This window comes from Cetorhinus maximus, chromosome 18 (genome assembly GCF_964194155.1).
Source record: "Cetorhinus maximus chromosome 18, sCetMax3.hap1.1, whole genome shotgun sequence".
In the NCBI taxonomy this organism is placed as follows: domain Eukaryota; kingdom Metazoa; phylum Chordata; class Chondrichthyes; order Lamniformes; family Cetorhinidae; genus Cetorhinus; species Cetorhinus maximus.
The window spans coordinates 44095326-44118343 of NC_135896.1; the positions used below are offsets into that span (position 1 = coordinate 44095326).

Here is a 23018-nt window from a genome sequence, read left to right on the forward strand (position 1 = left end):
GTTCCAGGGTCAAGGATGTCACAGAGTGGCTGCAGGAGATTCTTCTGGGGGGAGAGTGATCAGCCAGAGCTCGTGGTCCACGTTGGAACCAATGATTTAGGTAGGAAAGGGGGTGAAGTCCTAAAAGCAGACTTTATGGAGCTAGGAAGGAGATTGAAAAGCAGGACATCTAAAGCAGTAATCTCAAAATTACTCCCAGTCCCATGTGCAACCGAGTATAGAAATAGGAGAATTGAGCAAATAAACACATAGTTGGAAAGCTGGTATAGGAGGGATGGCATCAAATTTCTGAGGCATTGGGACTGGTTCTGGGGAAGGTGGGACTTGTACAAGCTGGATGGTCTCCACCTGAACAGGACTAGGATGAATATCCTCACAAGGAGATTTGCTCGTGCTGTTGGGGAGGGTGGGATTTAAACTAGATTGGCAGGGAGATGGGAACCTGAGGGCAAATTCAGAGCAGGGAACGGGAGATGGAGAATTAGTGAGTGACTCTGAAAGACAGAAGCAGCACAGGTTAAAAAGTGTATAGCACAGGAATTTGGAAGTGTTAAAAGGTATATATGTAACTGCAAGGAGCATAGAAAATAAAGCTGATGAACTGAGGGCACAGATAGACACATGGCAGCAAGATATCATCACTTTAATGGAAAAATGGCAGCTCAACATCCCTGGATAGAGAGTTTTCAGGCAGGATAGGGAGAGGGAGATAAAAGGTGGGGTGTAGCATTATTGGTTAAAGAATCAATTACAGCTGTGAGGATGGATGAGATACTAAATGAAGCATCAAATGAGACCATATTGGTTGAGCTCAGAAATAAAAAAGGGGCAGCCACACTGCTAGGAGTCTACTATAGACCCCCGAATAATGGAATGGAGTTAGAAGAGCAAATATGTTGACAGATTTCTGAGTGCAAAAACAAGTAATCGGTGGGGACTTCAACTACCCTAATATCAATTAGAATACAAAAAGTGTGAAGGGCACAGAGGGCACAAAATTCTTGAACTGCATTCAAGACAACTTTTTTAGCCAGCACATAACAAGCCCAACGAGAGGCGGTACAATTCTAGATTTAGCCTTAGGAAATGAAGCTGGGCAAGTGGATGAAGTAGCAGTGGAGGACCATTTTGGAGATAGTGACTATAATATAGTTAGATTTAGCATCATTATGGAAAAGGACAAAGATAGAACAGGAGTAAAAGTTCTAAATTGGGGGAAGACAAATATTACAAAGCTGAGAGGTGAGCTTGTGAGAGTCGATTGGATACGGCTATTAGAAGGAAAACCTGTGTCAAATCAGTGGGAGACATTCAAAGGCGAGATTCTACAGGCGCATGTGGACACGTCCCCACAAAGGAAAAGGGTGGTGCTGCCAAATCTAGAACCCCTGGATTATCCAGAAGCATATAGGCCAAGATAAAGTAAAAAAAGAAAGCTTATGACAGTCACAAAAGACTTAATATTGTAGAAAGCCTAGAGGAGTATAGAAAGTACAAGGGTGAAGTAAAAATGGAAATTAGGAAAGCAAAGAGAGGATACGAAAAAATATTGGAATTGTATAAAACACTGGTTAGGCCATAGCTGGAATTTTGTGTACAGTTTTGGACGCCACATTACAGGAAGGACACAATTGCTCTGGAGAGATTGCAGAGGAGATTTACAAGAATGTTGCCAGGGCTTGAAAATTGCAGCTATGAGGAGAGATTGGATAGGCTAGGGCTGTTTTCCTTAGAACAGAGGAGGCTAAGGGGTGACCTAATTGAGGTGTAAAAAACTATGAGGGCCTAGATAGGGTAGACAGGAAAGATTTGTTTCCCCTAGCTGAGGGGTCAATTACCAGGGGGCATAGATTTAAGACGATTGATAGAAGGATTAGAAGGGGACATGAGGAAAACCTTCTTCACCCAGAGGGTGGTGGGCACCTGGAATTCACTGCCTAAGTCATTAAAAAGGTACCTGGATCTGCATCTGAAGTGCTGTAACCTGCAAGGCTACAAAGCAGGTGCTGGAAAGTGGGATTAAAATGAGCAGCTAGTTTCTTTGTTTTCTTTTTTGGCCAGCACAGACACTATGGGCTGAATGGCTTTTCTTTCAGGACTGTAATTTTCTATGGTTCTATCCCTTAATCCTGTGGAGGCACATACTACTAACATACAACAGTAGCAATCTGCTTGTTTGCGTTCCTCCATTTTTATATACAAAGTTATTTTACCTTAAAAGATTTTCATTCTTTGAAGACAACCTGCGCACTCCTCGTTGGCATTAAATTGGCACCAAATTATGAGACAGGCTAACTATATAAAGGAATGACCCTCATCTTTCTTTTATAATTTTTTTCATACTGGCATTGAGTGATGTCCCTCATATAATTATATATTTGTATATATATAGTAAAGTAATATTATAGGTTGAATGGAAAGATATGTTTGCAATGTTTGATTAGAACCATTGTGCAAGTCACAAACAGATCTATCTGTTAGGTCACAAATCTTATATAGTGTGCATCTAAGGGGGTAATACTTCAGAAATTTCCATCGTTGCAAAATTTGCTTGCATGTTCCATTGATTTAAAAAAAAGACCAGAAACCGTTGTATGTAAAAATATCAGTAAATTTTACAGATATTTGCCGTCACTCAGAAACAACAGAAATCTAATCAAAGATTAATAATTATAAATGCAAGCAAATCACTCATGCAGTTTTTCTGATATTCTTAAGTGGCCATACTGACTCCTTACTCAATTGATTTTATAGAGAGATTTTTTGCCTTACCACTCCCAGTCACACTGGGAAACTTCATATCACCAGCTCATCTTTTTTTCCTTTCATCAAAACTAAAGGACAAGAAATCATGAACTGGGGATATGCAAGTGGAAAATCAACCCTTATAACTCTAAACAATAACATTTGTAAAAGAAATGCATTCAAACTTTAAAATAATTTACAAAAAACTTTAAATTTATCATAAGAGAGGGAGGAACTTAGAACACCATCACTAGAGAAAAAGTACTGAGCAAACTATTGGGATTAAAGGGTGTCAGGTCCCCAGGACCTGACGGCATACATCCCAGGGTCTTAAAGGAAGTGGCAGTGGAGATAGTGGATGCATTGGTAATAATATTCCAAGATTCCCTGGATTCTGGAAAGGTTCCAGTGGATTGGAAAAATGCTAATATAACACCCTTATTCAAAAAGGGGGGGAGGCAGAAAGTAGGAAACTATAGATTAGTTAGTTTAACGTCTGTCGTTGGGAAATTGTTGGAATCCATTATTAAGGAAATAGTAATGGGGCATTTGGAAAGTCAAAATGCAATGCATCAGAGTCAGCATGGTTTTATGAAGAATAAATCGTGTTTGACTAATTTGCTAGAGTTCTTCGAAGATGTGATAAGCAAAGTGGATAATGGGGATCCTGTAGATGTAGTATGTCTGGACTTCCAGAAGGCCTTTGATAAGGTGCCTCACAAAAGATTAATACACAAGATAAGATCACACAGAGTTAGGGGTAATATATTAGCTTGGATAGAGGATTGGCTAACCAACAGAAAGTAGAGCGTCGGGATAAATGGGTCTTTTTCTGGATGGCAAGCTGTAACTAGTGGGATGCCACAGGGTTTGGTCCTTGGGCCCCAACTATTTACAATCTATATTAATGACTTGGATTCAGGGATAGAAGGTACTAAATTTGCAGATGACACCAAAATAGGTGGGAAAGTAAGTTGTAATGAAAAAATAAGAAATTTACAAATGGATATGGACAGGTTAGGTGAATGGGCCAAAATTTGGCAGATGAATTTTAACGTGGATAAGTGTGAGGTTATCCATTTTGGTCAGAAGAATAAAAAGGCAACTTATTATTTAAATAGAGAGAAACTTCAAAATGCTTCAGTGCTGAGGGATCTGGGTGTCCTCGTGCATGAATTGCTGAAAGCTAGTATGCAGGTACAGCAGGTAATAAGGAAGGCAAATGGAATTTTGGCATTTATTGCTAAAGGTATAGAGTATAAAAATAGGGAAGTGTTGTTGCAACTGTACAAGGCATTGGTGAGACCACACCTGGAGTACTGTGCACAGTTTTGGTCCCCTTACTTGAGGAAGGATGTAGTTGCACTGGAGGTGGTTCAGAGGAGGTTCACTAGATTGATTCCAGAGATGAGGGGCTTGTCTTTTGAGGAGAGATTGAGCAGTTTAGGCCTATACTCACTAGAATTTAGAAGGAGAGGAGATCTAATTGAGGTATATAAGATGATAAATGGGATAGACAAAGTAGATGTGGAGCGGATGTTTCCCCTTGTGGGGCATTCTAGAACGAGAGGTCATAGTTTTAGGCTAAGGGGTGGTAGATTTAAATCAGAGGTGAGGAGGAATTACTTTTCTCAAAGGGTCGTGAATCTGTGGAATTCACTACCTCAGAGTACAGTGGATGCCGGGACACTGAATAAATTTAAGTAGGAGATAGACAGATTTTTAATTAGTAACGGGTTGAAAGGTTATGGGGAGAGGGTGGGAAATTGGAGTTGAGGCCAAAATGAGATCAGCCATGATCGTATTGAATGGCAGGGCAGGCTCAAGGGGCTGAATTGCCTACTCCTACTCCTAGTTCTTATGTTCTTATAAAATTGTAAGGAAGATTATAAAGAGAAAAAAAAGTAAGACAGGGTGTCAAAGAAGAAAGGAGGGAAATGGAATGAGAGAGGAGAGATAATAAAGAAGATTTTGAAAGTGATCATATTATATTGATGTGGTTGCGCCAATTCATCTTGACTCAGTGTAGAGCCCTTACCCTCTCCCAACACGTATGCCTCTACTCTGCCTTTATTATTATGCTCAATTTATCAGCTCTTAAAGTTTTGTTAGTGAATCACTTGCATGAGAAATCTAATAGTTTCTACTCTTTGTTGAAGAGTAAAAAATGCTACCGCATGCCTATGCTTCTTAGCAATACCTTTTTCAGCCAGTGACACTCTGTAGTTTTCCAGGAAAATGACTTTCAACTTGTTACCAATTAGAGGATCATGGTTCACTTTTTGTGCCACAGATGTGATGAGTTTAATAATCAGCTTAGCCATATAATAGCCAGGAGCAGCCTAATTAAGAAAGAGGGATGTTTGAACTTGGAAAAGAAACATTGGTAAAATTTGAATCATCACAAAGTCCAATGTATTTTCATCAGAAACAGCAGTAATTGCTTTAATCAAAGACGGGCAAGAAACTTAAGAAAAATCTTTACGTCAAGTCCACAGTAGAGATTATTCCAAAAAAGGAACAGATTTATATAGTTACAACTTAGATTTAAAATTTTGTCTGAAAATTTAATGACACAAAACTAGTTTATGAATGGTACAGCTCCATAGGTTTGAATGAAAATGAATCAAACATTGAAATGTTGGACTGTCACAAAAATACCTGGAGAAAAAGATATAAATTGGACCTGGCAGCATTCTGGAACTAAAAAAAGGTCAAGCAACTGGTCCACTTGTTGCTCAACATCTTGGGGGGTTACCATTGACCAGAAACTGAACTGGACTAGCCTTATAAATACTGTGGCTACAAGAGCAGGTCAGAGGCTAGGAATTCTGCAGAGAGTAACTCGCTGCCTGACTCCCCACCAACCTACCCACCAACTACAAGGCACAAGTCTGGAGTGTGATGGAATACTCTCCACTTGCCTGAATGAGTACAGCCCCAACAACACTCAAGAAACTTGACATCATCCAGGACAAAGCAGCCTGCTTGATTGGCACCCCATCCATAAACATTTGCTCCTTCCACCACCAATGGACAGTGACAGCCGCGTACATCATCTACAAGATACATCGCAGTAACTCACCAAGGCTCCTTAGACAGCACCTCCCAAACCCATGACCGTTACAATCTAGAAGGACAAGGGCAGCAGACACATGGAAACACCACCACCTGGAAGTTCCTTTCCAAGCCACACACCATCCTGACTGGAAAATATATCACCCTGACATCATAGTGGCTCAAAGAGCCATTATTCCAGTTTTTCCTCTGAATGCCTGCTTTGGCATGGATTTGTAGTGGTAAACAGAAGAAATGCATTCTTAAAGGATACCATTGCAATAAAGTTGCACCTAAATCCTCCAAAAGAAAGATAGTTCCTCTTTAGGCCTGCCATATTTTGTTACTTTTAAATGGGGTCAGGGGAATTCAGTTAATCTCTCCACCTAATTTCAAGTCCAAACAATTTAAGTAGTGGTATGAGTTGCTGTAAGGTAACCCTGAGGCAAACAGCACACTGACAGGTCATTTTCTGTGCTGCTACTGAAGGTTAATGTTTCTTTACCTACATATCAATTATTTTAATATTTGAGTCAGATCTTTTGGTACTACTTTCAGTCAACTCTGTTCAAAATAGAGTGGTTTGCAATCTAGATAAGAATTTCTCGAAGGGAATAACTTTATTTTAATGTTAGGAAGAGGAGGAAGATGATATGGAAGAGACTAGGTCAGAAGCTCTTAGTCACATGGGAACAGGAGTAGACCATTCAGCCCCTGAAGCCTATTCAACTAATCAATTAGAACATGGCTAATCCATCTACCTGTTTGGTCCCTTAATATCTATGTCTAACAAAATCTATCAATTTCAGTTTTGAAATTAACAATTGACCTAGGTTCAATTTCCTTTGGGGGAAAAGAGTTCCAGATTTCCACTACCCTTTGTATAAAAACTTGTTTTCTGATATTACCTCTGAATGGCCTAGCTCTAGTGTTAAATTTATGCCCCTTTGTTCTGGGTGTCTCCACCAGAGGAAATAGTTTTTCTCTATCTATCCTATCATTTTCTTTAGAGCAGAATTTTGCCATTGCCGTGGGGGCAGGCCCGACATGCCAATGTGTAAAATGACACGCGATGACATCAGGTGTGCGCCCCGACGTCATGGCGCGCCATCACGATATTTTGGAAGGCGGGCGCTATGACTTTCGCGGCGTGCCCGCCATTAATTAACGTGCCACTTAAGGCCCTCGAGGCAGTAATACACAGCGATTTATAGCAGCCCGTGCGATTTCCAGTGTGTCGCACGGGCGCTATGGCAGGGGACATTTTTAAAAACCTCATCCACGGGTGGGATAAGAGGGATGAGTGGGCTCGCGAATGCGAGTTGTTAGTAATTTACTTTTTAAACTTACTGCTACTTGCTTGTGTGAACAGGACAACTTCGATTTTCTTCAGAGTTGCTTTGACAGGAATAACAGGCTTCAGGTCAGGACTCTGGAGGAAACATAATTCATGGGGCCTTGCAGGTTTCAGGCAGCCTTCCCTTATCCTGGGAATGGGGATTGTGCTCTTCACTGGAGGCACCTGCTCTGAGGAGGATGAGAGGGCCAGAAGGGGGAGGAGGCCAGGAGTCCATATTCAGCCTCCAGGGGAGCCGCCTTTGGGAGGACAGGCGCAGGCACAAGGGGTGCAGGGCTGGCAAGAAGTGCAAGGCGGAAGGGGCCGCAAAAGACGCCACTATCCTGCTGCCAGGGTTTACAGGCGGTGATGCAGCTACCTCAACATGTCTGAGGTTCAGTGCTGAAGGAGGCTCTGTCTCTCAAGGGAGACACTGACCTCCATCTGTCAGATAGTAGGCCCTGAGATCAGCTCCAATTGTGTGGGTGGACACCCCATGCCAATGGCACTGAAGGTCACGGTTGCCCTCAACTTCTATGCCTCTGGCTCTTTCCAGGAGTCGGTGGGTGATCTTTGTGGAGTCTCCCAATCAGCTGTCCACAGTTGTGTCAAGCTGGTGACGGATGGTCTGTTCAGGTGTGCATTGACTTTCATTCAATACTGCTTGGACAAGGCCAGCCAGGTGGAGCGAGCCAGAGGCTTTGCAGCAATTGCTGGGTTCCCCCGTGTTCAGGGTGCAATCGACTGCACACATGTGGCCATCAAGGCACCAGCGGGTGAGCTGGGTGCCTTCGTCAACAGGAAGCGCTTCCACTTCATGAACGTGCAGATAGTGTGTGACCATAGGATGCAGATTCTGCAAGTCTGTGCAAGGTATCCAGGCAGCTCCCATGACACTTACATCCTGAGACACTCCCAGGTGCCGAGGCTCTTCAGTGCTCTAGCCTGGCTAGATGGATGGCTGCTGGGTGACAAGGGCTATCCCCTCAAAAGGTGACTCATGATGCCACTCCACCATCCAAGAACAGAGGCCGAGCAGCGGTACAATAGGAGTCTCCACAAGGGCCATGTAGAGAGATGCGCTTCCGATGCCTGGGCCATTCAGGGGGCGCACTCCAATACCCTCCAGATCGTGTGTCACTGATAGTGGTTGCATTCTGCACTCTCCACAATTTGGCAATGGAAAGGCGGGATGCAGTGGAGGAAGAAGATGTAGACGCAGAAGCTCTGGCTGCAGATGATGCGTCCAGTAGTGAGTCTGAGGACGAGCACGCTCAGGAGAACGCTGAGGGGATAGACGCTGACCCGGGCAACCTCCAGGGAGGCAGGGACACCCGGGAGGCTTTGATCCAATGATCCTTCAGCTAGCCTACCACAGATGAACCTCCAACACATGCCACGGCTAGAGGCTCCATACTCGATACCTGAGAGCAACATTAGCCTGGTTAGGAATAATAACTATGTGCCTTGTCAATAAAGCTCAATGACAAACAAGTCACTCATAACATCATGGGTTCCACTTCACCTGCAGAACTAATGAAACACCCAGAGGCTTGTTGAGAACTAAAACATTTAATGATTGCATACTTGCATACAGAAATGAAAATGCATTAAAAGGTGTTGAGCAGCACATCTACTGAAAAACAACTGAAACAGGGGGCAAAAGAAAACCACCAGTGATAAACCCTTGGTGTGCCTAAGGTGATTTACGTTTACATTTGTGGGCGCTACGTCTAGGTCCTCCCCCCTCGCTGGCACTGGCATTTGAGACAGCCTGCTCACTCTGCTGTCCATATGGTCTTGATGACCTTGGCGGGCGTCCTCTGGCCCATGGAACCTGTGCTGACCCCGACTGGGAGGGAACAGCCAGTGGCAAGGCTGGCACTCCCTCCCAGCCTCATCGGATGCCATGGTCACTGGCAGAAGGGCGGAGGAGCTCCTGCCCTCATCCGGAGTGTCCTGAGAGGACCCCGCACAGACGACAGGCAGCTCATGCGCCAATGTGAGGTCGCTTCGGACCTTCCTGCTCACCATTGATGGATGGTGGGATATTGGGTGCCCAATCAATCTCGCACACTGATATTGACCACCTGAAGTTAATGCCGCTGAGAGGGCCTGCAGGTCTGAGCACATCCCCAGGAAGCCCTGATTGTTCTCCTGGAGGAGCCTCTCCATGAGAGTCGCCACTCTCTCCATGGAGGAGGCATTGCGCTCGGCTATGAGGGTCATTGCATTGCTCATGCTCCACGTGGACTCCTCCATCACGGAGACCATGGCACGCATTCCTTCATGTATCTCCGCCAGATCCTCCCACACACCCTGCTGGACTCCCAGCATCTGCTGCCTCAGGGACAACTCCAGAGGTACATCATCAGCTACCAACTGAGCATGTTCCTGGTCCCCAGCAGTCCTCTGACTGCCGGCGCCCTGGGCAATCTCTGCCTCCGCCTGCACCTCAAGCAAATGTGAAGTGCCCTCGCCGGTGTACATGAGACACTAGCTGATGATCTTACCCCCACCAAGGTGCTGGTATCTGTGCTGGTGCCTGCCTGGATGAGATGGTGTGACGCTGGTGTGTTTATATCTTCTGGGCCCTCAGGGGTCAGTGGTGGTCCCTCTGCCTCCTGAGTGTGGCCATGCTCTGGAGAGGCTGAAAGTAAGAACAAGGACGTTTGATTAGTTGAAATCGTTACACTGTTAATGTGCATGCCTGGCACACAGATCAGGATGTGCTCCTCCTTCCATTATCAATGGGCAACCCACATTGGATGCTGAAATCAATATACAGTCAACAGTGGAATGTTTGCACTGACAGACATTGTGACCTCAGGGCATGGCACTCTTATCTCCCAGTGGCACCCCAACCTCACCACGGCTGGTTGACCTGGGTGCATGGCGCCTCTCCAGTTCGAAAGCCTACTGCTCGTATCTGGTCAATATGAGCAGGTGGGCCTGCCCTCCGCCAGTCTACGGCCGCTCTGCATTATTGTGTGCAGTCTTCTCCTGAAAGGAGAGAGGAGCATTGATTACTCCACCCTGTACCTGCATTGCCATTGTAGCCTTGCCACCCCCAGCTCGGTGAAACATTGCAGGGCTCATCCGATTCGTGACCCTGGAGCCGCCATACACTCACTCCAAGCAGCCAGGGCTGACCCCCTTGCCCAAATGCTGCCTCCATCATATTTGCTACTCACACTCTAAGACCTTCCAAACCCACGAGCACCACCACCTAGGCAGCAGATGGATGGCTACACCGCCACCTGGAAGTTCCCCTCCAAGTCACTCAGCATCCTGACTTTGAAATGTTTTGGCGCTCCACCACTGTGCCGAGGTCCAAATCCTGGAGCTTGCCCCGAAGCAGTACTGTGGGTGTACCTGCACCACATGCAGCGGATACAGAAGAAAGCTCTCTCAGGGGCAACTTGGGATGGGCAATAAATGCTGGCCCACCCAGTGAAGGCCACATGCTGTGAATAAATGAATGCAATAACAAATTCTGAGTTGTGGGAGGGTGCAGGGGGGTCCAACCTAACTGCTGTGCTAAGTGACCCATGCCAAAACAGTACATACCCTTCCCAATCGCAAGAGGTCATTGAACCGCTTGCGGCACTGCACCCAGGTGCGTCTCACCACATTGTGGGAGCTGACCCTTTCTGCCACCTCCTCCCAGGCATGTTTCATCTTGTGGGGGGCCTCCTCCTCCCGTCCCTTGGCATAACGATGCCGCGGCGTGCTGCCATCTCCTCGAGGAGGGCAGCGAGACACTCATCCAAAAATCTTGGAGCACACTGCCTCGCCGACCTGCCCTCCCACCTGGCTGGCTCTCCGAGAGTGCTGTCGGACATCCTCTTGTGTGACATCGGTGGTAGCCTTTGGAAGGCTGCCTGTGCCGTTTTTAAATTGACTGCCCCGGGTCGCCATTGGACCCGGCGGTCATTAGACTCCTGGCGCCGCCTGCCCTTTCCCGCTGTTCTTGGGAGCAGCGATTCACACAGGGTGGGCCTGCCCGCATAAAATGGCGGCACGGAGCTGATCGCGGGCGGCAATCGGCTCCTCGCCCGCCCATGCCCACTCTTGAACAGCCTGACCGCCATAGGAAAAATTCACCCCTTAATCATTTTAAACACCTCAATTAGATCAGCCTTAATCTTCTACAGCCAAAGGAATACAAATAATTTAACCCTGTCAGCCCTAGCATCATTCTGCTAAATCATCACTACAACCCCTCCAAAGCCAATATATTCTTCCTGAAATGCGGTGCCAGGAATTTGTCAGGTATCATCATGGGTAGCTCTTCCCTACACTTAGAAACTCACTTATCAGGGTATACAAACCTGAATGTTTTACTTAGCATCCTCACTACATAAGGAGGTTGCACAAGAAGAGTAAGTGGAACTGAAGGGTTAGCAGTCAGTTGCCAAAGTAAGGAAAGAGCAATTGATATCTTAGAACTTTCAAAAAATAAAGGTTGATTCATCAAAGTCATGATAGAGTTGTCTCTTATCCCCCATACATCCTCCTAAAGTCCCCCAGTTTTCAAGACTTCTACAATGGTCCTTCATAATACATTATCCAATTCTTAAAAGTTTAAAGTATACAAAGAATTGAATTCACAGCTCTACAAGCTGTCACAATTTTAATCAACATCATTCTTCAAGGAGTGCCTTTACAACATGCTGCTATGTGCCAGCTAAATCAGTTAATCTAGTTTTAAGCTACTATTCCTATGAAGTGCTTCCTAAATTAGATGAGACTGAATGATGGTTTTCCATTGTAAGAGATATCAGCATATCTCTTCCATGTGTTCCTCCTCTTGTCTAGAATACAAAGCAGTACTTTGAGCAGAGTTGAGTAAAAGTATTAAAGTAATCTACAGGTAAAGAAACACCAACATTCAGTCGTAGCACACCAAACAACCTCCTCCCTGTGGTAACTGCTTTAGGGGTACTTTACATCAAATAAATTAATTCATTAAGACATGTTTGGTGTTAAGATAAAATTTAGGGCTTAAATGTGGTGGATTGGTTTCTCGCAAGCCTTCATTAGAAACCATTTTTGGGAGGGGAATGTAGATGCATTTTATTTTGTGTGGCAGATTTGTGACAGCACCCTAAAGAACTCATTTTATCTGTTTACTATCTCAAAATAGGTGTTAATTCCAAAAGAATGTCAGTACCTCTATGTAACACTACGATGATGTTTTTAACAGATGTATTAGACATGTGGTTTACCCAATAAGGCTACAAGTTGTGCAAGGTGCTTAAAAAAATATGCATTTTCTGAAATATCTTTCTCAACAATCGGATGATTTTATTTCTTTTCATTTTAAATTTGATGAATTTTAAATTCTAGAGCACGGCTGAGTCCTATATATCAGGAACAAGCCATGCCTTATCGTAGCTATGTGGCCAGGATCCAAACAACTTCTGATAATCCTCGATGGGAGTGGGAAGGTGGAAGAGCAGCAGGGTTCCTTTTGTCAGCAAGTGTACCTTTTTGGATGTTAGGTGAGGATGGAATTGAACTAAGCTGTGCTGCCTACCCTACCAAAAGAATAAAGAAAAGACAGAACTTGAATTTACATTGTGCATTTCATGCCCACAGGGCACTCAAAGCACTTCACAGTCAATGAAGTACTTCTGAAATGTAATCACTGATGTTCTGTAAGGAAATACAACAGCCAATTTGTGCACAGCATGGCCCAACAAGCAGTATTGAGATAAATGATTGCATTATCTGTTTTAGTGATGCTGGATGAATTTTCTCAGTGACAGTGAAGTCCCACCACTGGGACCAAAAGCGGGAGCTCACTCTGCTTCAGTGGATGGCGGGACCCTGATATAAGGCATCATTGACAATCAAGTACTTTCTCAGTACAGCACAAAAGTGTCATTCAAGATGTCACTCAGACTTCTGACACAGCTTCCAAAGCTCACTGTCTGAGTTTGCACATGAGGAATGAAAGTGTCGGGTTCCTCTGTTACTGAAAAGAAATCCAACACTATATATACTTAAAAACTTTATCCTTATTGCTATTTTTTATTTTTAAATTGGACTTTTTCTCCAGAACAAAAGAATTCTCTTCTCAGTTTCTGGAATGTCACACCTTGTTATGTCTAGGGGGCTACTAGCAGACAACCTGGGACTGTTCAGGCCAATTTCAAAGGTAGCTATAGGAATGTCACTTGCATTTGATAAGCCAACCTAGCTAGCAAAGTCAATGGGTCTACTGAGACAATGGCTTCCAAAACGCCAGACCCTCAATATAAATGGAACCCCTTTCAACCCATAATGGATGAGACATTATCGGTTCTGAAAACAAAGCCAATTCCAAACTCTGGATAAACATTCCTTTTGAAGTCATTATGGAGGGGGAAGGACACATGACTCAAGACTCTGGCCCTTGGAACAGTTTAATATTACATTTCTGGGCTACACACGTAGCTTGCTGTTCTACCATCCAACTGGCAAGGCACAAAGAAGCCGGATCTGTCCAGACAGAACAACCGGTTCATCTAACCTGACTCTGCTGGAAGATTTCATACCATCGCCTACAGAACCAACTCATTCTCTGCTTGCCTACTTTATCTTGCGCCATCAACATCATGTGAAAAGTGAATCTTACAACACCGGCATCCAGCCAGCCGAATTCTAAACGCCTATGTCAAAGAATTCCTCATTGGACTCTGATTTTAGGACTCTAGAACTCATGTGAACCAATATTCAGTTTTTCTCTGGTCCTTGTACTGTAAACCTCCTTTTCTCTATACACCCCCTCTACTGTGTGAAGGCAGAGTGGGATGTTGCGGGCACTCCTTCTGTGGATTTTGAATATGTGAAATAATATAACCTAACTCGAATTTGCTATGGATAATTAGTAAAATTGGATTGCATAAAGATCGAGGGGTTGGGAAAAATATGCTACCATTTATTCTTTAAAAATAAACTAATTCAAAACACCTTATGTTTACAGACAGGTGGTAAGAGAGAAAGAGTGCTGCTTGAACTGACCCCCTCCTGTCTGTAACAAAAGTTTGAGCGATGTACTATGCACAGCTTAAGTGGTTTGGGGTTTGGAGGGGAGTCGCAGAAAAATAGGAAAGGAAATAAATCTTACCTTGCCACCTATCATAACAGTTCTTGGAACAAAATTCTTGTTCGGTTCTTTTCTAATTCCTTACATAAAATGTAAACCAGTGTTAACAATATAAATATAGAAACTTGTCACAGTTCAGTTCAAGAACTGTGCATGCGTACAGCAGTTATAGCAATGTAGTTATGGCAGTTACATACCTGGTACTACAGACCTGGAAAATAACATTGTGCATATTATACTATTGCATACACACCAATATGGCATTTTGGTTGTGTGTGATTTTGGTTAGAAACTGGAATGTTTTGCACCCATTTCATGCATGACAAATGGGGGAAATGAGATTTAATTTCACCCTCATAGATTCAAGAGAATCAATCAAATTTGACTTTCCTATCGTGTGGAAGATACTTAAATGAAGGAGGATACTTTCTTCACAATTGCATTGAGATAAGAACAAGGATATAGCCAAGCATGGACAGGCCTGTTCATAGAAACATGGCAATATAAACAATGTGGCTACTACTGAGCTGGAACTGCAACTAATGTTGCAACAATGAAATTGCACCACATTGAAAATAAATTAGGTTTAATGAATTGGGACTTACGGTTGTACATAACAATAACGTAAAGGCAGTTCATCAGCTGCCGTTTGTACTCATGGATTCGCTTCACATGCACATCAAATATGGAAGAAATGTTGACCTTGATTCCATACTCCTTTTCTAGTAAAGAAGCAAGTTTGACTTTATTCTCCTGTTGACACAATAGAGAAAACATTAAAACTATTTCTGTGTACACAACTAGATTTACAGAATGCAGAATTTACATCATTTAAAATACTATACCTTTTTCACCGATGTAACATCACGAATGAATTCAACATTATTCACATAGGCATGGAGCTTCTGCAACTGGCTCAGCTCTTTAATATAATCCCCTCCTATTTTCTATATGACATTAAAGAAGGTTAATATCTTGTTTCTAAATTTATAATACATTCACAAGTTCTTTGCATTTTCAACAAAGCCACAACATATTATATCCAAAGTGGTTCCTTTGCTTTAAATTGCACTTATATGAGGTAGTCTTATATAATAAAGTTTTTCTAGTTTATTAATTTAATAAGAGCTGGAAAGTGGTCTTAGGCTGGATAGCTTTCCTTTGACCTGTACACATATGATAAGCTGAATGGCTGTCTTCAGTGCCATAAATTTTTAAGCTTCTATGACTGTAGGACACCTTTGATTTGAAGAATGAAGATCTTCCTACAAAGAAAATAATCCTAAGGCCTTCCTTCTTGATTCTTGGCATGCCCCACATTTTGTACATGATTGAACAAGTAGTGGTTTGGGTGGCAGAAGAAGGTTATCCTGTGGGGAGAGAAGAGACTTCTGCTACTATCACTGACCTGTCAAAATCAGGCCAAGTCCAAGCCATAGTGTTTGGTGCGGATATTTGCATTACTCCAAGAAGTGGTGTTCCGTATACTTTCAAGGGTGTTTGCTACAACGATGGCCGTAAGGTCTGTATATATTTGGGAATGGTTCCACAGTGGTTTTGTTTCTGGACTGGTAATTCAGAGGACTGGACTAATGATCTATAAGTATGAGTCCAAATCCCTCCACAGCAGCTGGGGAATTAAATTCAATTAATTGAATTAATCTGGATTTTTTTTTAAAAAGCTGGATTCAGTAACGGTGACCATGTAACTACCAGAACATTGTAAAAGTCCAACTGGTTCACAAATGTCCTATATAGAAAGAAATCTGCCATCCTTACTCTGTCAACCTATATGTATATGTGACTCCAGCAATGTGGTTGACTCTTAACTGACTTCTGAAATGGCCTAGCATGCCACTCAGGTGCCTTCTCAAGGGCAATTAGGGATGGACAATAAATGCCAGTCTTGCCACCAACATACATCCCGTGAATGGATAAGGAAAAGCTTGCCCTCACTCAGCCCACAGGTCTCTACCACCAAGGTGAATCCACGTGATCACTACGTGCCATCAGCTGCTTAACTAAAATCTATTTGAAATGGTTTTTTGCTCTAGCTTTTAGGCTGCAAACCAAAAAGAGTTGCTGACATTGCTGGAAGGTTTTAGCTTATTCTACATAAAGATAAAGGAATAGAAATTTGTGTGCCTTGGTTTTCAGGTGTGAAAGTCACAATTTATAACCTGCCTGCATTTATTCTGAATGAGACGAGGCTGGCAAACAAGGATGACCAGATTGTGATGATTAACATCAATTCCTGTTAACTAGAGTATACACTGCAATGTAGAATACAGCATGTACTTCAATTTATTGATGATAGATTTCAGATTCAACACCATCATGTCTGACCAGTACCATTCTGAGATGCTGATCAGCACAGTGAAAACCAATACACAGCTAATTCTGGGCAAAGATTTGGAATCATAGGGCTGAATTTTGACCCCCATCGGTGGGGGGGGTTGTGCAGGGGCGGGCGGGAGTTAGCGCAAACACGATCAGTGCCCCTGATCAGGTGCACGCCATTTTACGTGGGCGGGTCAATTAAGGCCCACCTAGCGTGACACTCACCCGGAAGCGCTGAGTGCTCTCTGTGCGGGTGAGTTGCGGGGGGGGGGGGGTTCCCTGAGTCGGGAGTGCGCTCTTTTGCATGCAGGGTGCCTCAGGGAGATTTAAGTTTAAAATTTCTAAATTAAGTATTTGAAAACTTTTAAAACATGTCTCCTCATGAGCTAGGACATATCAATGATTTTTATAAAAAAATCTTATTGAATTTTTAAACACTTCATGAAACCTCATCCTGCCTGTGGATGAGGTTTCATGAAAAATGTGAAGGCCGCCTGGGCTCTTCGCCTGCCTGTCAACCTTAGGGTTGGATGGGCAGCTTATTTGATTGTTTAAATTAGTTTAAACAATAGTTTAAATTGGCTGCATGCCCGCTGAACTGAAAATCTAAATGATGCGCAGTGACATTGGGATGCCCGCCTGACGTCACCGCGCGTCATTTTACGCGTTGGCGAGCGGGCCCCGCCTCCACTTGCCGACCGGAGATTTCAGCCCATAGAATGTTATACCATAAAAACAGGCTATTTGGTGCAATGAGTCTGCGTCAATGCTTTTTCTTCATGAGTTACCTAGTCTAATCCCACCTTTAACATTCCTCTTTTTCATGCTGTAATTTAATTCATCGTTAAAAGACTTTGTTGATTCTTCAACAATAGGTTGTGACACATTTCAGCTTCTAATCATTCTTTGTGAGAAATTCTTTTCAGCCTCCCCATAACTCTCTTTGTGCCCTCTTATTACTGTCTTGTTGAACTGTGGAAAGAATCTATCACTGTTTACTTTATCATAACTGTGACACAGACTTGATTTTAGTCTGAATGCTTAGCTTGTATACCTTATCATTAAAATAGCCTTTGAGTGGTTACATCTCACAGGGGCACAGGGGGTGGAATCTTAACAACTTTAAAAATAAACGTGAGTCAGGATCATTTCTGGGACCCAACCCTGCATTTGCTGGCAGCGCATCCACTGCCATGGTCTTCTGGGATGTGACCTTCTAATTGTCCGCTTTCACGTCTGCCATCCAATTGAGGATTTTGGTAGGGCCTGCAGCCTTGGAAGGGTGACGACCCCACTAGCAGAGATGGGCTCAGAGGGCGCTGTAGGAGGGGGACCGTGGGGGTGCCTCTGTCTTTGTTAAAACAAACTGTACCACAGTTGCCAGACCACCCCTGTGGAGGGGAAACCTCTCCACAGCAAGGCCTATACCCACAGATCATTGTGGTTTTGGTGGGGGTGCAAGTATAGAAGACCTCATGGGATCCCGTTAAGCCATCTCTAGCTGTACTGGCAGTGTCCTTAATCTGCCCTCAATTGGGCACTTACATATGCAAATTGGCTACCTGCTACTGCCAGTTAGGTAGCCCTTGCCTTTTCACCTTGCCTCTGACAAGGTTGGCTGGAGACGGGAACTCGTCGGCCCATCAACCCGCACCCTCCCCTCCTACCTTCCTCCTGGTCCCGCTGTCAAAGCCTCCTCGGAGGGACTGGTAAGATTCCGTCCAGGATGTTTTTCAAAGGAAAAGGCACATACAGAGACTAAACAGATTGACCATGGTAGGATTTCCAAGGTTCTAGATGTTAGGGAAAGCACAATAGGGTATTGATTGTTTAAATGGATGGAGCCACAATTACAGACTTTCTTGTCATTGGCAAAGATTATGCTATCCCTTTAATCCTCATAAGGGAATTGAAGTTCTCTCGCTGTGTTATGATCTCTTGTTCAGACATGTCTACAGGGATAAACCTAAGCCAACTTTACTCTGATTAAAGAATCTGGTGAAGAATGGGATAGTGAGTTTGATCAACTGCTATATTTGAGACTTCTGAGCAGAAGACAAGGGGGGAGGGTTTTCTCTTTAAGCTTCAGGACCCCACTGTCAGGTTCAAATAGAGGTCAGAATCCTGCATTATGTGGCAAAGACTCATTTCACTGTGACTTTTCCCGAATTGGCCAATTAATAGCCAAAGGGTGGACTCACCGTCCAACTTAAGACAGTGGGTGGGCTCTTGAAGATGGAGGACCAATAGGAGGCCCTCCAGTTTGGAAGCCGCAGCAGCAGGATGCCATTGCAGTTAAATGAGGGAGAAGGTGCCCCAAAATGGATAACATTTAAAACAAAAAATAGATCCAGCAGCCTGGCCACCAATGGTGGGGTTGGGGAGTGGAACCCCTTCACAATGCAGCCTTTGGCTGCAGCTAAAGCCAGGCAGGTTGCAGAGGGTGGGGGCGGTTGGGGCCCTAAACCTACCTGAACTGCCATCAGGAGGTCACCTCCAGGCAGCTGCACTGTCCTCTGCCACCTGCGGGGATCCTGGAAACCCTCTGGAAAATCTCAGTTGCCTCTAATAATTGGTCTTAAGTGGCCATTAATAAGGTCAATTGCCTACCTAACACTTGCGGGCAGGTAGCCCTGCTGTCTCCCAATCCCTCCTCTGTTAAATTTTGGGGTTTGGGATGGAACTGTGGAACTGACACACTGACCAGTGTGCTATTTTAACCCCTGACCCCCACCCCCACCCAGGCCTGCCGGGATCCAAAAGTTCAGCCCATTATCGTTGATTGACTAGATTTTTATGAACCTTCTTCTCCTCCTGTTAGAAACTTAACTGTCCACCAATATTGATGACTGGATTTGGCAGAGTTGAAGAGCTTTGATTTGATTCATTGTTTGTGAGATTGTTCAGCTCTAACTATAACATGCTGTTTTTGCTATTTAGTCCTGTGTTATAGATTCAGCAGGTTGGTAACTAATTTTTAAGTATCCCTGCTGCTGCCCCTGACATGCTTTTCTGCACTTCACATAGAACCAGAACTGTTACCTGCTTGATGGTGATGGACAAATGAGGAATATGCCATGAGGTTACAGATTGTGGTTATATTCTGTTAGTGATGGCTCACAGCAGCTCATGGATGCCAAGTTTGTTATTGACAGATGTGTCCTTAATATATCCCACTTGGCATGGTGATAGTGCCACATGACACAATGGAGGATGTCATAAGTGCGACAATGGGACAGGGTTTCAGAAAGATGCAGTGCAGTGGTCACCACTACCAGTGCTGTCATGGGCAGATGTATATGTGTTAAGCAGGTTTGATGAGGTTAAATAGGTTATTCCCTTGTGCTGGTTCTCTCACCATGTGTATCAAGCCCAGTATGGAAGGTCTATTCTTCAGAATGCAAGCCATAATCTGTAATGTCATGCCTAGCTCTGTCAGTGATGGGACTACCTAGCCATTTGTAATGATGGACATTGACATTTCCCACCCAGAGTATGTTCTGCACCCTTGCTACCCTTAGTCCTTCCTCCAAATTGTGTTCAATATGAAGAAGTACCGATTCATCAGCTGAGGGAAGGTGGCAGGGGGTAATCAGCAAGTCTCCTTGCCCATGGGTTTGAAGTCAATGTTGAGGTTCACTCTACCCTGACTTTATAACATTGCGCCCCCACTAGTGGAGAGGAGATACCCAGGATTGCCGATGGAAGAATCTGGGATATTAGCTGGTAGGTAGGTTTGAGAATGACCATGTCAAGCTATTGCTTGACTAGCCCATGCGATAGCTCTCCCAACTTTGACACCAGTTTCCAGATGCTAATGAAGAGGACTTGCAGAGTTTACTAGTGTTGGGCAAGCTTTTGTATTGTCTTGATTTGATGCCTTGGTCGCAGTTGACTGGTCCATCCACGTGTTTTTTTCTCCTAGTGATTTGATTCAATTCAGTTGCTTTCTGGGTCATCGCTTTCTTGGTCACTTCAGAGTGCAGTTAAGAGTCAACCACCATAGTTCAGGGACTGAAGTCACAGCTGGGTTTGTACAACAATCTGACAGCTTCAGGATGACTTTTGCTAGTAGCAGCTTTTCATTCCTGATTTCAAATACTCAAACTGCTGTGGCATGATTTGAACTAGCATTCCCTTGATTATTAGATCCCTGCAGTACATGTTCAGTAACATAACCACAATTGCTACCATACTGACTAAGGCGTCATGCCGACTGATTTCTACCGAAGCCACAAATAGTGTTAATGAATATGCAGTTAATGAGCAAATACCAAATGGAGAAAAATGTTCAGCATCTAGTCAAAAACAATGGCAAAATTGAACGTGTAAGGAGCAAAATTTACCTTGGCAGAGGTTAAAAATGGATATTAGCAGATCAGCTGACAATCATATATGCCATCTTTTCTTTCCAATTAACTTCAGCAGAAAGGAAAATTGGATGAGGTGTATAACAAATGGGTAATTCACTAGCAACTTTTTGTGCCCCTGCTGAAATTGAGTTTTACACTTGTAGTTGTTGGATGGTAAACTGCATACCTCAGCTATCAGGGCAGCCAGACTGGGATTGCAAAGCAAAAGCCATCGTCTCGGAGTGATTCCATTTGTCTTATTCTGAAATTTTGCTGACTCAATATCACTGAAGTCCTTAAATCTGATTTGTAGAGAAAAGAACAGAAAATCTAAAAAAAATTACCAATAACAAAACAACTATGATTTTCAATGTTCCTAAAATTTAATTAAAAAAATTACATGGTACTAATAAAGGCAAACAATGCAGCCAAAATCAATTAAAAAGAATCCCTTGGTATAAAGCACAACTGTGCTCTAAACCAAAGCATTCCTTAGAAAAATAAAATGGCACAGGTCTGAAAATAGTAATTACCTATTCTATTTCTTGAAATCAGATTAAATGGGCTGAGGATCAATAACATAAGGTGGGGAAGATCATTAACAAAATTATATATATAGACACAAGAGGTGGAATCTTTGTCCTCCCCCCTAGCAAGTTTGGTGGTGAGGAGGGTTTTTAATAAGGCGGGAGGTTTGGAGGGTGGGGATCCCGCCACCTACCTGCCACCGCCCTGATTAAGTCTGCTGTTAATTGAAGCCTTTAAGTGTCCAATTAATGTGCTCATTCTGCCGCCACTGGTAATAGCCCAGCTACAGGCTGGGAGCTCTCCATGTGGGGAGCACGCCAAGCAAACTTGTGCAGGGTTGATTGCGGGTTCCAGGGTGCTCAGGGAGAGGGCCCTAGTTCAAAGGCACCCAGTGTCTGATTGGAGGAGCCAGCATTGGGAAGGAGGGCCCTGCTGAGAGCCAGCCTCCTGTCCTTGCTTCGACCCCCCTCAACTCCCTCTCCCACAACCACAAGTGCGACTCCACCTTTCACCATACTCGGCCTCGGGTGTGTGTTGTGCCAGCAGGAGCCACAGCCTCCTTAATGGCATTGTCGGTCAATAGAGCTGCCAGCCTCTGATTGGCTTTTGCCTAGGGGAAGGTCCGCTGCTGTCGTGTCAAATGCCTGATTGGCACAAGATGCAGTAGGCTTTCCTGAAAAGAGGGTATGTTGTCTCTCACTGGCTTTGCAGCCTGTGGCTGAGACCCTTGTCACCTCCACAAGATTCCACCTAAGATTTTGCAGTCCATTGAATTTTCACTTACATTTTTAATTGTGTAATTCATCGCATATAGTTTGGTTACATATTTTCACATGACAACTTCCTCAGTTATGTTATTAGTGCTCAACAGTGATACAAAATAACTGAGTTATGCTACAAACCATCTACACTGGCTGCGCATTGCAGTGGAAAATCAGCTAAGGGTCTTGTTCCTCATTATCATCAATGACTTCTGTTAGAAATCTGTGTCTGGTCTTTGAGTCAGATTCGGCTCAACTTTGATTTCTCCCCTTGCCACTCCACCCACCCTGATAAGACACCTAGCCAAGTCATTCTCTTGCAGGTAGGGATCACACACGATTGGGTTAAGTATTGAGTGATGCCCAATGCTAACAAAATAATCCTTGTAAGAGAGCAGAGAAGGGAGACATAATTGCAGAATAAAGGACAATTGTTTTAAATAAGCGTTAAAAGGCAATTTCATTTCCTTTTAACATGTTTTCATAAAAAAAGAGATACGAATAGGAAAACTTTGAGGGTGGATTTCCACATGGTGAATCACACCACTCTTCTGGCATTGAAAGAAGATTCATGCCTGCTGGTGATCTGGAGAGGAAATTAGACGAGAATTCCCTAGATTAGCTTCCTTCCCTATCACTGGAGTAGCCATTTATGTGATTAGCTGAAGTGTATAGAAATTGCAGCCTTTAAAAACACCATTCAGCCTGTACACCCCATTAGCAGACTGGGGACTATTAGGGAAGGTAGAAATAATGCTCTGATCTCTCACTTCATTCTCAGACAAGTTTGCTGCATTACTCAT

At 43.7% G+C, this 23018-nt stretch overlaps 1 protein-coding gene across 1 annotated transcript in view; it reads right to left on the reverse strand.

Moving 5' to 3' along the window:
• pygl (phosphorylase, glycogen, liver) overlaps positions 1-23018 on the reverse strand; it is a 165549-nt gene that overhangs the window by 20806 nt on the left and 121725 nt on the right. Inside the window, exons 12-16 of the mRNA XM_078563411.1 lie at positions 21114-21228; positions 15080-15181; positions 14840-14987; positions 14256-14314; positions 4946-5087 (exon numbers count right to left, since the gene is read on the reverse strand). Coding sequence (XP_078419537.1) covers positions 4946-5087; positions 14256-14314; positions 14840-14987; positions 15080-15181; positions 21114-21228 — 566 coding nt within the window. The remainder of the gene's footprint in view (positions 1-4945; positions 5088-14255; positions 14315-14839; positions 14988-15079; positions 15182-21113; positions 21229-23018) is intronic.